This window comes from Centroberyx affinis, unplaced genomic scaffold (assembly GCF_046629955.1).
Source record: "Centroberyx affinis isolate AG114_WGS23_722 - 3 ecotype Tasmania unplaced genomic scaffold, CSIRO-AGI_Caff_v1 ptg002461l_1, whole genome shotgun sequence".
In the NCBI taxonomy this organism is placed as follows: domain Eukaryota; kingdom Metazoa; phylum Chordata; class Actinopteri; order Beryciformes; family Berycidae; genus Centroberyx; species Centroberyx affinis.
In genome coordinates, this window is record NW_027280694.1 from 46,695 (window position 1) to 60,711 (window position 14,017).

The 14,017-nt window shown below is 41.6% G+C and overlaps 1 protein-coding gene across 1 annotated transcript; it reads left to right on the top strand.

Annotated features, from left to right (window-relative positions):
* The first annotated feature begins 2 nt into the window (after window positions 1–2).
* On the top strand, window positions 3–8,649 carry LOC139656357 (zinc finger MYM-type protein 1-like). The gene is made up of 3 exons (XM_071533908.1): window positions 3–2,761; window positions 3,042–3,147; window positions 4,369–8,649. The coding sequence occupies exons 1-3, from the start codon at window positions 2,226–2,228 to the stop codon at window positions 4,888–4,890; spliced, it is 1,164 nt and encodes a 387-aa protein (XP_071390009.1). The 5' UTR covers window positions 3–2,225; the 3' UTR covers window positions 4,891–8,649.
* The last annotated feature ends 5,368 nt before the right edge of the window (window positions 8,650–14,017 follow it).

The following is a 14,017-nucleotide window of genomic DNA, read 5'->3' on the forward strand; positions in this document are numbered from 1 at the left end:
AAAAACAAAAACAGCAATGCCTACTTATTTTTGAGCATGATGATTATGTTCATCAAGGCAGCAGTTCCTGAGCTGTTTTTAATGGATTTTTAAAAACTATGGGAGCCCATGATGTCTGGGAGGGCGAATCTGAAGCAGAACAGACTTCTGACTGGCAAATACATAGGTGGGTTCAGACTCTTCATGGACAAAAATGGTGATAGGAAAAACTATTCTGATAAGAAATTTCAAACCACATTAATAGGGGTTTGAATTGTGATCCAAATCACATCTTTGAAAATGCAACTCAGTCTGACCTCTCAGATTGGATTTCAAGTGTTGTTTCATCAGTCTCCACGTGACACATATTTGATGTCACACATTGCGACAAGAACAGAGAACAACAAACATGGCGGAGAACCAGCAGGAGAGCAGTGGAGCCTGGAAGCTCCTCAACAACGTGGCAGTTAGCAGCCTCCTCCTGTTGGTGTTCTTTACCACAACTAGATAATGCAAACCATCAGAATATACAAGGGTGAAACTTCCATGTTACTAGCTTGTTGCTAGCAGTTGTTGCTAGAGTTGTTGGACAGAAAACATATGCTTGTGTTGCTACAGGGTCAACCAATGCTGTAATGACCAAGTGATGATAATTTCTACACAAACCCAATCTGGGCTTAAAGATCAGATTTCAAAAACGAATCAGATTTGTCTGCTGTCTGAAATGATCATACTGCCAATGGGAATCAATTAATCAATCAATCTGTGTATATACTGTATATAGCTATATCAGTTCAGTTGCTATATAGCAACTGAATAACCACCATAACCAGAGGTGTGATCAGCGGCGGCTGGCCAATAGAGGGCGCCAGGGCGCCGCCCTCCCTGGTGGAAAGTGTTCTTTGATTTTTCTTTTTAAAATAGAAAATTTTAAAATAAACAGTAATCACTTATTTTAAGTATGTATGTGCAAAATGCAAAATAACGTGTAATATATAAAATATAAACCATTATGTTTGGGGGAAAATTAGCTTCCTGTTCGTCCCCTCTCTCTCAATATCTTTTCTGGGGCGATAGAAACATCGCCCAGTCAGTGCAGCAGCGCAGCCAATTACTGACACAAGATCTGCACATAGCAACATAAATTTAGCCAATCAGCATCCTCGAATCTGATGCCTAAAGGGCGATTAATTTATCGCCCTAAGCAGAGTCAGTCAGTGGTGGAGTAGGGACACCTGACGTTTTTGACAGTGACGAACGCGGGATCTCAAGACACAGGATTTCAGCTGCCCCCAAATTCAATACGATCTCTTCTCCAAAATCCATTTGAGAGGAGAACTTTGGTGGAGAAACTTCAAGTCAAAGAGCTTGGGCCAGATCAACCTGACATCAAAATCAGACAATAAGCTAGCGAAAAAGGTAAAACGTACATGCAAGGCTTCTCCTGTAATTGGTACAACAGAAAGGCTTGGCTAGCTGGATGCAGTCATGTAAATGCCGTATTTTGCTTCCCATGCTTACTTTTTAAAACGGCGGGAACAGATACAACATGGACTGTTACAGGAGTAAAGGACATGAAACATTTATCTGAAAAGATTAAGAAACATGAGTGTACGAGGGCACACATGGAGAATACGGTCAAGCTAGCCATGCTAGGCAGAGTTAACATCGCTACGCAACTGGACGAAGGCCACAGGATTGGTGTGAGGAAACACAACAAAGAGGTGGATAAGAACAGGCACATTTTATCAAAGATAATTGACTGTGTTAAATTCTGTGGGGCCTTTGAGCTGGCCTTACGCGGCCACAATGAGACCGAATCCTCAGACAACCCTGGTGTTTTCAGGGGTTTAGTAGATCTTGTCGCCTCGCTAGACAGTGTGTTGGATGAGCACCTGAAGACAGCTACCGTTTTTAAAGGCACCTCAAAGACTGTGCAGAACGAACTTTTGGACTGCATGCTGTCAGTCCTTAAAGATCACATTCTGGAGGAAGTAAAAAATGCTGATTATCTTGCTATTCAGGCAGATGAGACAACTGACATTTCCACCCACTGCCAGTTGGTGCTTGTGCTACGGTACATCGACATCCATAACAACGTCCAAGAGCGTTTTTTCGAGTTCATCCCTCTTCAGAATGCAACCGCTGACACAATCGCCACAGCGCTGTTGGGGAGGCTAAGCACGATCCTCCCTGAGGGACAAGAGAGCAGACTAATCGCCCAGGCATAGGACGGGGCTGCCGTGATGAGGGGAGCCACAGGTGGAGTGCAGCGTAAGGTAAAGGATGTCTACGAAAATGCACACTACGTCCACTGCTATGCGCACCAGTTGAACCTCATCATGCAGCAGGCAACATCACACATCCCCAGGATCAGTACTTTTTTTTCAGACCTTGGTGGATTTGCTGCATTCTTCTCCCGGTCATTCAAGCGAACCGCCGTGCTTGATCAAGTGGTGGTACGCAGACTTCCCGGAACGTCGACAACAGGATGGAACTTCCACAGTCGTGCTGTTAACACTGTGTATGAGCACAAGGATGACCTCCTACGGTGTTTCCAGACCATCAGAGACTCGGGTAACTTTGATCCTCCAACTGTCAGAGAGGCTGGGGGCTTTGTGAGAATGCTGGAAGATGAGGATTTCTGCTTTTTCCTGGCCTTGTTTCACAAGATCATGCCACACGTGGACATGCTGTTTAACCAGCTGCAGAAGAGGAACATCGACTCTGTCTACATCACAGGAATCATCCAGAGGTTCACCAACAGCATGCAAACGATCAGGTAAATAATTATTTATCATTGGCTGAGAAAATTCTTATTATGAAAAAACTGTTTCAATCTTAAACAGTCTGTAAAAACATAAATGTGCATGGCTGAACACACTAGAGCAACTCAAATACTTGTTTCAACATTTTAAAGACAGTGAATAGGAAATCCAGTTAGGATGATAATGTAGATACAGTTTATTAAGCACAGTACACAATGACAGACTAATTTTTTGTCTCCGGGAGGTCAGTTTCTGAAACAGTAATTGTGGATGTTAACTTGTGTTTTGGATCAGGGACTCCATTCCATCTCTGCATGGGGAACACAGTGGATCTGTGCAGCAGCAGCCCACAAAGAAACGGAGGACACTAGGACAAGGAGAACAGCGGTTGGCTACAGAGGTAAGCTGTAACATAGTTCTGTTCACAAGACACTCAATTAGGTGTTTTTACTTATTTTATTATTTATTCATGTGTAAAGATGTGTAAAATTACCCTCTGCTATCTTTCACTGTCTGCCTTCTTCAATTCCTGTGTAATAATAAGGCCCATTCACATCTAGAACGATAACTATAACTAGCTATAAAAAGATTTAAATCACTACCAAAATCAAACTAAAGTTCTACAAAGAAGGGGTGGGAGAGTTCATTAGTTCACTGCAGTGATGGAGCTGCTGCTGAGGAGCTGATGACAGAACTCCAGAGGAACCAAAGACCATCGGCTCTAAAAATGTTGAAAAGAAATGTGACATACCGGTCGGGATCGGAACAGCTCTTGGGCTTAGCGGTAAGGCAGTTTATTGACCTGGAAGCTAGCTAAATCGCTACCTTTTGCTAGCATGATGCTAAGAAAATAGCATAATCTCTTGGCCAACCTGACCGCAAATGCGATATCATCCTGTTTTCAATATGACCGGGAGGGAGCAACATGTGTCTCCAGTATCCTGTTGAAACCCGTTTAGCCACGGTGACATTCAGGTGTTTCTCACAACATGGGCTACAGGACACTTTACTCTTTGATCTACAGTAGATGTGGTGTGCAGTGTCACCTACTGGTAAAGAAATGAATAGCTTCACTTGGTGACCATTAGTACCATTAGCTCTCATACAAACAAAGCACAATAATGTTATGAAAGAGCATTATTATCTGCCATCTCTCTCTTTTGCAGCAACCCAAATCCTTCGGCTCTGTTGTTATTTACTTTAGAGAGCGAGTAAAATAAAAGCCACGTCAGTAAAGTCATCATGCTCCATTTTTTCTCGGAATATTCGGTGCCAATATTGTTGTAGTGTGAGCAACAGCATATCGTTATAGTTTATAGTTATCTTTATAGTTGTCGCTCTAAGTGTGAATGGGCCTTTATATATTTTTTTTATTCTGCCATTTGATGGTGTTCCATTCACCACACAGCTACTGAGGAAGGCTGACACTGAAGTGTTTAGATGTGGTTATTTCACATTCCTGATATTAAGCAGTAAGCGGTCCTTGCTTGTCACAAAATAACATGCTCATCTTGTAAGAGGATACTGATGACATTATTTAGACTGAGAGATGTGAAAATTTAATTCTGCTGTTCACTATGTGTACTGCCCTGTTTTTTGAAAATGATGTATCATTTCATAGGTATGTGATACCATTTTGAGTCATGCCAAGGAGCGGTTCTCTTTCACCAAGCACCTCATCAGTGCCACTCTGTTGCAAGGAGACTTGTTCCCGGAACACACTGTAAAGTTCCCGGATTCAGCGCTGGAAACCACAGTGGAGGCCTACCCCATGCTGAACAAGGCCAAGCTCAAAACAGAACTAACCCTGATCTATGAGAACAACGAGTTCAAGGCTTGCAGTGGTGCACTGACTCTGTTCCAGTTTTTCATGGAGAACAACCTTCAGGGCACGTTCACTGAGACTGTCAGTCTTCTCAGGATTCTCATCACCACACCCATGACAACAGCAGAATCAGAGAGGTGCTTCTCTACTTTAAAGAGGATCAAGACCTTCCTGACCATGACACAGGATCGCCTGAATGCTCTGGCTATGCTCTCCATGGAAAAGAAACTGATCAGAAACATTCCTGACTTCAATAACAGGGTCATTGAGAGGTTTGCCACTCAGAAGGACAGAAGGGCAAAATTCCTGTACAAATAAGATGTCAGACACACACACACACACACACACACACACACACACACACAGTCTAATAATCTATCTGTGTCAGCCTTCGTATACAGGGCAATAGTTGAGCTTGTTACATAAAACCTTAATGTAGTCATGAAATCTTAATGCAACACCTCACAAGCCTAATGACAGTCAACAGTGTGTTAGTATGCTTATTGTAGGTCTATAAGACAGAGTGCAGTCAGAGAGCACAAACGGATAAAAAGCTGTTATGAGGGTTGAGGGTTCTTTGCACAACAGAGAGCGCACGCGGTGTTAAAGGAAAAATCCAATCCTGTTATATATCATATGTATATTTGTAGATATTTATGTTCAATGCATTCCAGGAATTATTTTGTGATTAAGTGTTTTAATTAACTTTTTTGGTGTACCCCAGAGATTCTCAACCTTTTCCATATCAAGGACCCCTAGTTTAGTCCACAATAAGGCCACGGACCCCCATTTGATGAGATTTTGTCTCTCGGACCCAAATCTGAGAATATTTTTATTGCTAGATATGATTTTGTCCAGGATCCCATGACTATCTGTATTGTAGGTAGAGAGATAACAGAGAAACTATGATCAAAATCTTTTCTTCTACATACTCTAATTGTGTTAACTTCTTGTAAATGAAAGAATGGTGAAGTTTACAACTTAACAATTCATCAATATGCTGAGGACCCCCTGGAACACCCTCAAGGACCCCTGGTGGTCCCCGGACCCCACATTGAGAACCACTGGTGTACCCACTTTCCCTCAACCTGCCTTGTCTACTTCTAGTTCAGTTAGTGATTTCCTACACTTCCCAGAATGCCTTTTGATAACCAGTTCACCTGACCCCATTTTTCTTTGTATATATTGTAGTTGACCTTAGCATAAGTCATCCAGCAATATGTTTGTGCAATATGCTTTTTATGTTTTTGTGTGAGAATGCCTCAAGTTTTTAATGTTGGCATTAAATAATTACTGACTATTTCACAGAGCACTGGTATCCTGCAGTTTGTGTTACATTGTAATGTTATGGTTACTGAAACTGACTGAATATGGCACAGCCCCACCTAGAATATTTTTCACCAGCCGCCACTGGGTGTGATGTAACAAAGTAAAAATACTTCATTACTGCACTTAAGTAAGATTTTCAAGTATCTGTACTTTACTCAAGTTTTTCTTTCACTGAAGACTTTTTACTTCGTTACTTCGTTACTCGTTATTCTCGAGAAATCATCAAAAAAAAAATATTTTCAGCATCAGACGGCTTCCATCCCAGAAGCAGCTGATCAAGAGCCAGATGTGACTGGCTGCTTGTTCGGCAAAGCAACACCAAAAATTAGGGAAAGGGAGAGAGAGAGAAGCGATGAGAGAATTAACGTTAGTGAATTCAGCTGCTAGGGTTCGGGCTCGCGATTTGAGCTGCAGACTCTTTCTCATCTGAGATTCAAAGGAACGCTCAACAGAAAACCAGTTTAGAACATTAGAAATGACTTTTTTAGAGAACGACTTTTATACTTTAAGTAAATTTAAGTCCACATTCTTTTATACTTTGACTTGAGTAAAGGATTTGAAACGGTACTTCAACTTCTACCAGAGTATATTTTTAAATCAGTTTGCACTTTTACTTGAGTAGGGAATTTGTGTTCTTCTACCACCTCTGACCATAACACAAACCTTATGGTTTGAGAAGTCGGTTTCTGAGTGGGAATGGGATTTGGGGCCAATGAGGAGGATTTCAGATTTGTTGCAGTTGCGTTTTAGGAAAATTATGATGCATCCAATTTTTTATAGCAGAGAGGCAGTCAGAGAGTGGTGGAAGTGATGGATTTAGTGGAGAGGTAAAGCTGAGTGTCATCCGCATAGCAGCGGTACCAGACGCCATGGCAGCATATAATCTGTCCAAGGGAGAGCATATATAGAATGAAGAGGAGCGGGCCAGGAACTGAACCCTGAGGGACGCCCTGGATAACAAGAGTAGTGACTGATTTGGAGTTTTTGATGTGGATGTACTGTTGCTCAACGGTAAGGTAGGATTGGAACCAGGTGAGAAGAGTTAGCTAGTCTCCATATGCTTGATGTGGATGTGGTGGTTTATAGTGTCAAAGGCTGCATTGAAGTCTGAGAGGATGAGAGTATTGATGGCAGAGTAGACCGTCATTGGTGACTCCGATAACGGCCGTTGGATAACGGCCAATCTGGGTTTTGAGTTGAGCAGCAACATTGCGTTTGAGGATTTGGGAGAGGAATGGGAGATTTGACATGGGTCTGTAGGTGTTGGGGATGTTAGGGTCAAGGCTCTTTCACTGTATTGTTTCACTGAGTGATACTGTAGTTTTGTGTTTAAAAAACAGCAAAAAAAAAAAAAAAAGAAAAACTGGCCGCTATATAGCTACTTCTCAGCTTTGCATTTCATTTTCTTTCCTGTGGTTTTACCCGTTTTTAATTATTTTTGTTTCTTTAGCACTTTGAGATGTGTTTTTAATGAAAAGTGTGTCATAAATAAACAGCATTTTAAACAGCATCATTATTATTTAACATTAACTGTAGTCATCATGTTAAGCACCTTGTAAAATTCCCAACTAATAAACTAAACTAAACTTGTTTATGATTGTGAAATATAAGGCATGAAATATAAGAGAAGCTAAACTATTCTCCTCAATGATTTGATTTACCTCGTGTTACACCATGGGTTTTTGTGGGTTTAAAATCATACATATGTCAATTATGTATATATTTATATTTGGGCTTACATATATTCAATATGTATTTTGCTATACCTTTCTGTTGATATCACCATATATTGATGATTGAGGAGAACTAAAGTACTTGGCTAGAAATGATGTACATTGGATTTTAAAGTCACAATGAAATGAAAAATGACTTATTTTCCATGCCACAATAAACTTCCGATTGATCCTTCCGCATGTTAAGTCCCGCCCCAACATCCTGTTTCAACAGGAAATGCGTCAACTTAAGGAAGCAAGATGCTCTTAAAATGCTGACTTTAAGTTTTGCTGCTGAGGCCATTAGTTAGAAGGCAAGCTGAATTATTTGTTTGATGGGACCTAAGTTTGTTTGTAACTGGTTTTGCATGCTGTGTGCTGCTGTGCCATGTGTGACGCTTGCCCCGTATCTGTGTACGCACCTGTTCTCAGTGACTTCATGGATAATAGTGTTTTAACATAATCCAAGACACTGAAATACACTAATCAATCAATCAGTCAATCAATAAATCAATCAATCAATCAAACCAAACGAATCAGTACATCCTCAAGTAAGCTGTAAAACATTGTTGCCTCATTGATTTTGTGCTCCAAGTTTCACTGGGTGACCAATTCAAGCAAAGAACTAAAAAACAAGGTCTTGCATTCCTAATACTAATACTAATACTAATAATTCTAATTCAATAATTGTTTCAATATTACATTACACTAATCAACAGTCTATCAATGTACCACAGTTCATCAATGGACGACTGTCAAAGTGAGACTGTATGGTTTCTGATAAAGCAAAGAAAGATTGACCACTGGATGGAAAACAGAAGGGTTAAAACATTTGTGTGTTACATTATAAGATTCTCACTCAGTGAGGGTTTAGGTTTTAGGGTTAGCAACTCCCTAAGAGAGTCTGCAGCGTTATTTCTCTTAAAACAGCTCTCTGTATTATGATATATGATGATTTTGTTATATTCAGAATTTAAGCATTGCTCATTGTGCTTTGTGAATTGATAAAAAGAATAAAAAAAGTAAATAAAGAAATCGGGAAATTAACCAAACCTGAACAGTGTGGTTTTTGTTTTTATTATGAACATGTTTCTTAGTTGTGATGCAGGAATGCTGTAAGGAGCTTCAGCCAAGCAGTCTCACTAAATCATCTCATAAGTCATTTTGTGATCACTACTACTACTGGCTGGATGTTTGGTTTGTGGTCGACACGACAGAGTTTATTTTTCTGTAAAACATTAAGTTGAATGTTTCATCGCTACGGTCAGGTGTGTTATGAGTGAAAGAGCTGATCAGGAGGTATGTGGTTCATCTGTATAAAAACATAAGAATAACCTGGATAACATGGATGAATGGTTCATTGGCTCTGCTGACAGTAAGGGGCGGGGCTGGCTGATAGCCTCGGGTGCCAGCTGTCACCCCACCACCCCAGTTGGCTGATGGGAGGGGATGGGAGGGGAGGGGGGGGGGGGGGCTGCTTGTTCATCCAGCCGGCAGAATAACCCTGACATCTCCAAAAAAAAAAAGAAAAGAAAAGAAAGAGAAGAGAATGCAGCTGCGATACACATGAAATATAATATCAGTATAGAAAGATGTAATTGGAAGGTGCTCTTTGGTAATACTGTCCAAAAAAACAAGAGGACCAAGGCTCTCTTCACTTTGAAATAAATTACCTCTATTAGTCTGGCATTTTTCCATCGGTTCTATTAGTGTAGAGTTTCTCCTTTTTATCACAATAAAGAATCCAGTTAAGAAAGGTTTCTGTTTTGCAACCTGCATTGGATCCCAGATAGATAGATAGATAGATAGATAGATAGATAGATAGATAGATAGATAGATACTAACTGCCAAACATTAACACCATGCCCTGTTAGACCTAATGGTTTGTTTATCTTACATTGCACTTATATTCTAGTCGAGTGAACTACTGTGAGTGTAACAGTAAAATAAGCTTCAAATGAAAGATGACCAACTTTACAAGCAACCAACAGTAAGGAGGTCAAAGGTCAGAGGTCACAGCACCCAGACAAGCGATGGCCCAGAAGGATCCTGGATGAGAGAGAAGTGCTGGGGAAAGAAAGAAGAAGGTAGGAGAGAGTTTTTTAATGTGTTGCTGACTGATGAGCCAGTCATCTGGCCACGCCCCCTAACAAGCCGCCGGCCACGCCCACTGCAGCGTCATCAAATATTTAGACCGCTAATGGACAAGGAGGAATTATTTATTACTGTAGCCATTATAATAATTTGTCATCATTTATTCATTTTTGTTTTTTCTGCAAAGCACTGTGCAAAGTTTTGTAAAATACTATACAAATAAAGATTATTATTGTTAGTTATTGACCTTGTTGTTGTAATATATTAGCGCTGCTAGTAGTAGTAGTACTAGTAATGGTAGTTGCAGTATTGTAGTAGTAATAGTAGTAGTAGTAGTAATGGTAGTTGCAGTATTGTAGTAGTAATAGTAGTAGTAGTAGTAATGGTAGTTGCAGTATTGTAGTAGTAATAGTAGTTGTAATAGTAGTTGCAGTATTGTAGTAGTAATAGTAGTAGTAGTAGTAATAGTAGTTGCAGTATTGTAGTAGTAATAGTAGTAGTAGTTGCAGTATAGTAGTAGTAATAGTAGTAGTAATAGTAGTAGTAGTAATATTAGTTGCAGTATTGTAGTAGTAGTAGTAATAGTAGTTGCAGTATAGTAGTAGTAATAGTAGTAGTAATGGTAGTTGCAGTATAGTAGTAGTAGTAGTAGTAGTAATAGTAGTTGCAGTATAGTAGTAGGAATAGTAGTAGTAGTGGTAATGGTAGTTGCAGTATAGTAGTAATAGTAGTAGTAGTAGTAATGGTAGTTGCAGTATAGTAGTAGTAGTAGTAGTAATAGTAGTAGTAGTAGTAATGGTAGTTGCAGTATAGTAGTAGTAGTAGTAGTAGTAGTAGTAGTAGTAGTAGTAGTAATAGTAGTTGCAGTAGTAGTAGTAGTAGCAGTATTAATAGTAGTGGTAATAACAGTATTATCAGTAGTAGTATTTATTGCAGTGTTAAATCCCCATCCTTGCTGACGGTCATATTGCTCATCAAAGTTGCCATTAAAAGTTGCCCGGGTCTCGTTGCCTTCATGCTTTAAACCAGCTGAGCAACAAAGGAACGAGTCTGCTGCGGGAAAACCTCTCCTCTCCTCCTCTCACCTCCTCTTTTCTTCTCCTCTCTTCTCCTCCCCTCTCTCCTTTCCTCTTTCCTTCTCTCTCCTCCTCTGTCCTCTTCTCCTCCTCCTTCCTCCCCTCTCACTCTGCTCTTCATCTGTCCTGTCTCCTCCCCTCATCTTTCCTCCTCTTCCCTTCTCCCCTCTCCGACTCCCCTCTTTCTGCTCTCCTTTCCTCCCTCTCCTCTCCTTCCTCTCTTCAACCGCTCTCCTCTTTCCTCTCCTCCTCTTTTCTCCTCCTCCTCTCCAGTGAACGGTGATGTTTCTGGTTCACCGCTCACCTGCCGGAGGAGCTGTTGCACCGCCGGAGGGAGAGAGTGTGATAGAGAGAGGTAGACCAACACACACAGAGAGAGAGAGAGAGAGAGACAGAGAGAGATAGAGAGAGGTAGACAAAGACTGGGAGAGACAGAGAGAGAGAGAGTGATAGAGAGAGAGGTAGACAAAGACTGGGAGAGACAGAGAGAGAGAGACCAAGACTAAGAAAGAAAGACAATAAATGTATATGATAACAATAATTAATGTCACATTATGTATTTTTTTGTTGTTTTTCTTTTACAATATTCCAGCTTTGGCAGCAAATGCACATTGCAGCCAATGCAAACTTGCTGAATTTGTACAGTTAGATGTTTACTATTGTGCACTATTGTTTTTTATTATCATTTTTTTTTCATTATTCATTCATTTTTTAAATTCATTTCTTATTCATTTTTCTTTATTTTTCTTTGAATTTGGATGCTTTAAATTGAAAGGCAGAGAAAGAGATAGAGAGGTAGAGAGAGGCAGACAAAGATATATATATATATATAGAGAGAGAGAGAGGTACAGTAAGACAAGGAGAGAGAGAAACACATCAACTCTGCATGCAATCCCTTCTTTTAACTTTGCTTAGTAAGCACATGTAATTATTTTATGATTATTTTTTGTAATCATCAGTGTGAAGAATCTATTTTTGTTTTTTAAATATGCAGTTTATTTCATTTTATTTCCATTTCATTTATGTTTGAATCTCTGCTTTGGCAACATGTGCACATGTAGCCTACGTCATGCTGATGAAGCTCACTGAATTGAAAATTGAATTGAGAGAGAGAGAGAGAGAGAGAGAGAGAGAGAGAGAGAGGTAGAGAGAGGTACACTAAGACTAGGAGAGAGAGAGACAGCGATAGAGAGAGGTAGACAAAGACCCAGAGAGAGAGAGAGAAGAGAGGGAGGGAGGGAACTTATCACGTACAGGAGGGGGGTGGGTGAGTGAGTGGGGTGCTGCCGGTCTCCTCCTCCTCCTGCTCTCTCTCTCTCTCTCTCTCTCTCTCTCTCTCTCTCTCTCTCTCTCTCTCTCTCTCTGCCGCAGCGGCCATGCTGTCTGCCGCCTGTCTCGGTGCATCATCCCGGACGCCCGGTAGCCCCCTGCATCCCTGCATCCCGGGTTAGCGGACCGGCCTGGACCGGCTCGGTAACCGATCTACCCTCCCGTTGGTTCGGATCGGATCGGATCCACCGGCAGGACCACAGAGACCGGACCGGAAAGCGAGGAAAAACCTCCATAGCAACAAACCGGTTTCACGGCATTATTGGTAGGTGCCTCTCTCTCTCTCTCCCCCTCTGTGTGTGTGTGTGTGTGTGTGTGTGTGTGTGTGTGTGTGTGTGTGTGTGTGTGTGTGTGTGTTAGTGAGAACGGCGGCGTTGTCAGCACAGCTTAGCAGTATTTGGGCGGATAGATGGATCATGTCAATTCCTTGATCAGATAAAGAGAGAGAGAAAAACACAGAATAATTCGGGCAACATAATATTCTGCACCGGCTTCACAGAGATTTGGCTTCATTGAAACAAAATGGATAATATTCTAATCTGGGCCTGATGCAGGTTTGATTTGACTGGGATGAAATGACAGTGTCTGACCCAGGCTTTGCAGGAATATCATCTGAAATATGGTGACATTATAGATGGTCCTCATAGGCTACAGATGTGATTTGGCTGCAGTGTAACATTGTGAATGCATGCATAAAGGAAGCACTGACTGTGATGTGTTCTGCTAGAAAATTCAAACACATTAATTCAATGCAAGCCTGTGTTCAATGTAACTAAATGATTGAATTAGTTAATTCAATATAAATCTATCCCTGCTGCACCGGTAGAGATAATTGAACACTGAATGCCAGTTGCCTCTCCCTCTCTCTCTCTCTCTCTCTCTCCCTCTCTCTCTCTCTCTCTCTCCCTCTCTCTCTCTCTCAGGACGACTGGTAAGCCATGCGGTTGTCATCCTTTCCTTGTCGGTGATGAAGGGATTTTGATGACGCTGGTAGCCGGTGGAGAGAAAGTGTGACCGACTGGAACGGGAGACAGAGACCGAAAACGAACCGGATTACCAGGACTGCAACCATTTTACCAGGTCTGCTGGGACTAAACGGCCTCTTCTTGGGTCTAGATCCAAATTACCAGGATTACATGCCATTTTAGCAGGTCTAGAGCCAGGTTACTAGGCCCTATAGCTAAATTACCAGGACTACACAGCATTGTACTGGGTCTACAACCAGATTACCAGGATTACACAGTATTTTACCAGGTCTAGAACCAGGTAACCGGGTTCTACAGCTGGTTTACCAGGACTAAACGGCATTTTACCGAGGCTACAGCCAGATTACTGGGACTACAGCTGGGTTACTGGAACTACAACGCCAAAATACATAGTACTCCGTAGCCATTTACCGGGATTACGGTTGATTTTGTGGACCAGGCTGGCTATTGTCTTCATATTGGCAGGAATAACGGATATATTGGGAAGGAATTGTTAAAGATGAATGGGGCGTCAGGGTGGTGCAGAGTTAGAGAGTCCGTCCCGTACCCAGAAAGCCCCAGGTTCAGCTACCGCAACCGTCAATATCGTGTCCATCCACAGCCACGTGTCCTGTTGAAGTACGCTTGAGCAAGGCACTGAACCCCGGGGAATCATCTGGAATCGCTCTGGATAAGAACGTCAACGAACTTGGGAAATACTTGGGAAATACCGGGACCACAACCAGGCATACGGGTCCACAGCAAGGCTACCGGGTCTACATCCATTTTACTGGGATTAGAACCAGGTTACCAGGACTATAGCTAAATTACCCGGGACTTCAACCAGGTTACCGGGTCTAGAGTCACTGCTTGTCACTGTTGAGAGATGATCCTCGGGCAGCGGGAACACTATTGAAACGTTAGCGGCCCGTCATTCACC

What these genes read in the sequence shown, in the direction of transcription:
- LOC139656357 (XM_071533908.1), top strand. Translation starts at nt 2,226, where the DNA reads ATGAGGGGAGCCACAGGTGGAGTGCAGCGTAAGGTAAAGGATGTCTAC. An exon ending in AACAGCATGCAAACGATCAG is followed by an intron (nt 2,762 to 3,041) that starts GTAAATAATTAT and finishes GTTTTGGATCAG; the next exon opens with GGACTCCATTCCATCTCTGC. An exon ending in AACAGCGGTTGGCTACAGAG is followed by an intron (nt 3,148 to 4,368) that starts GTAAGCTGTAAC and finishes ATCATTTCATAG; the next exon opens with GTATGTGATACCATTTTGAG.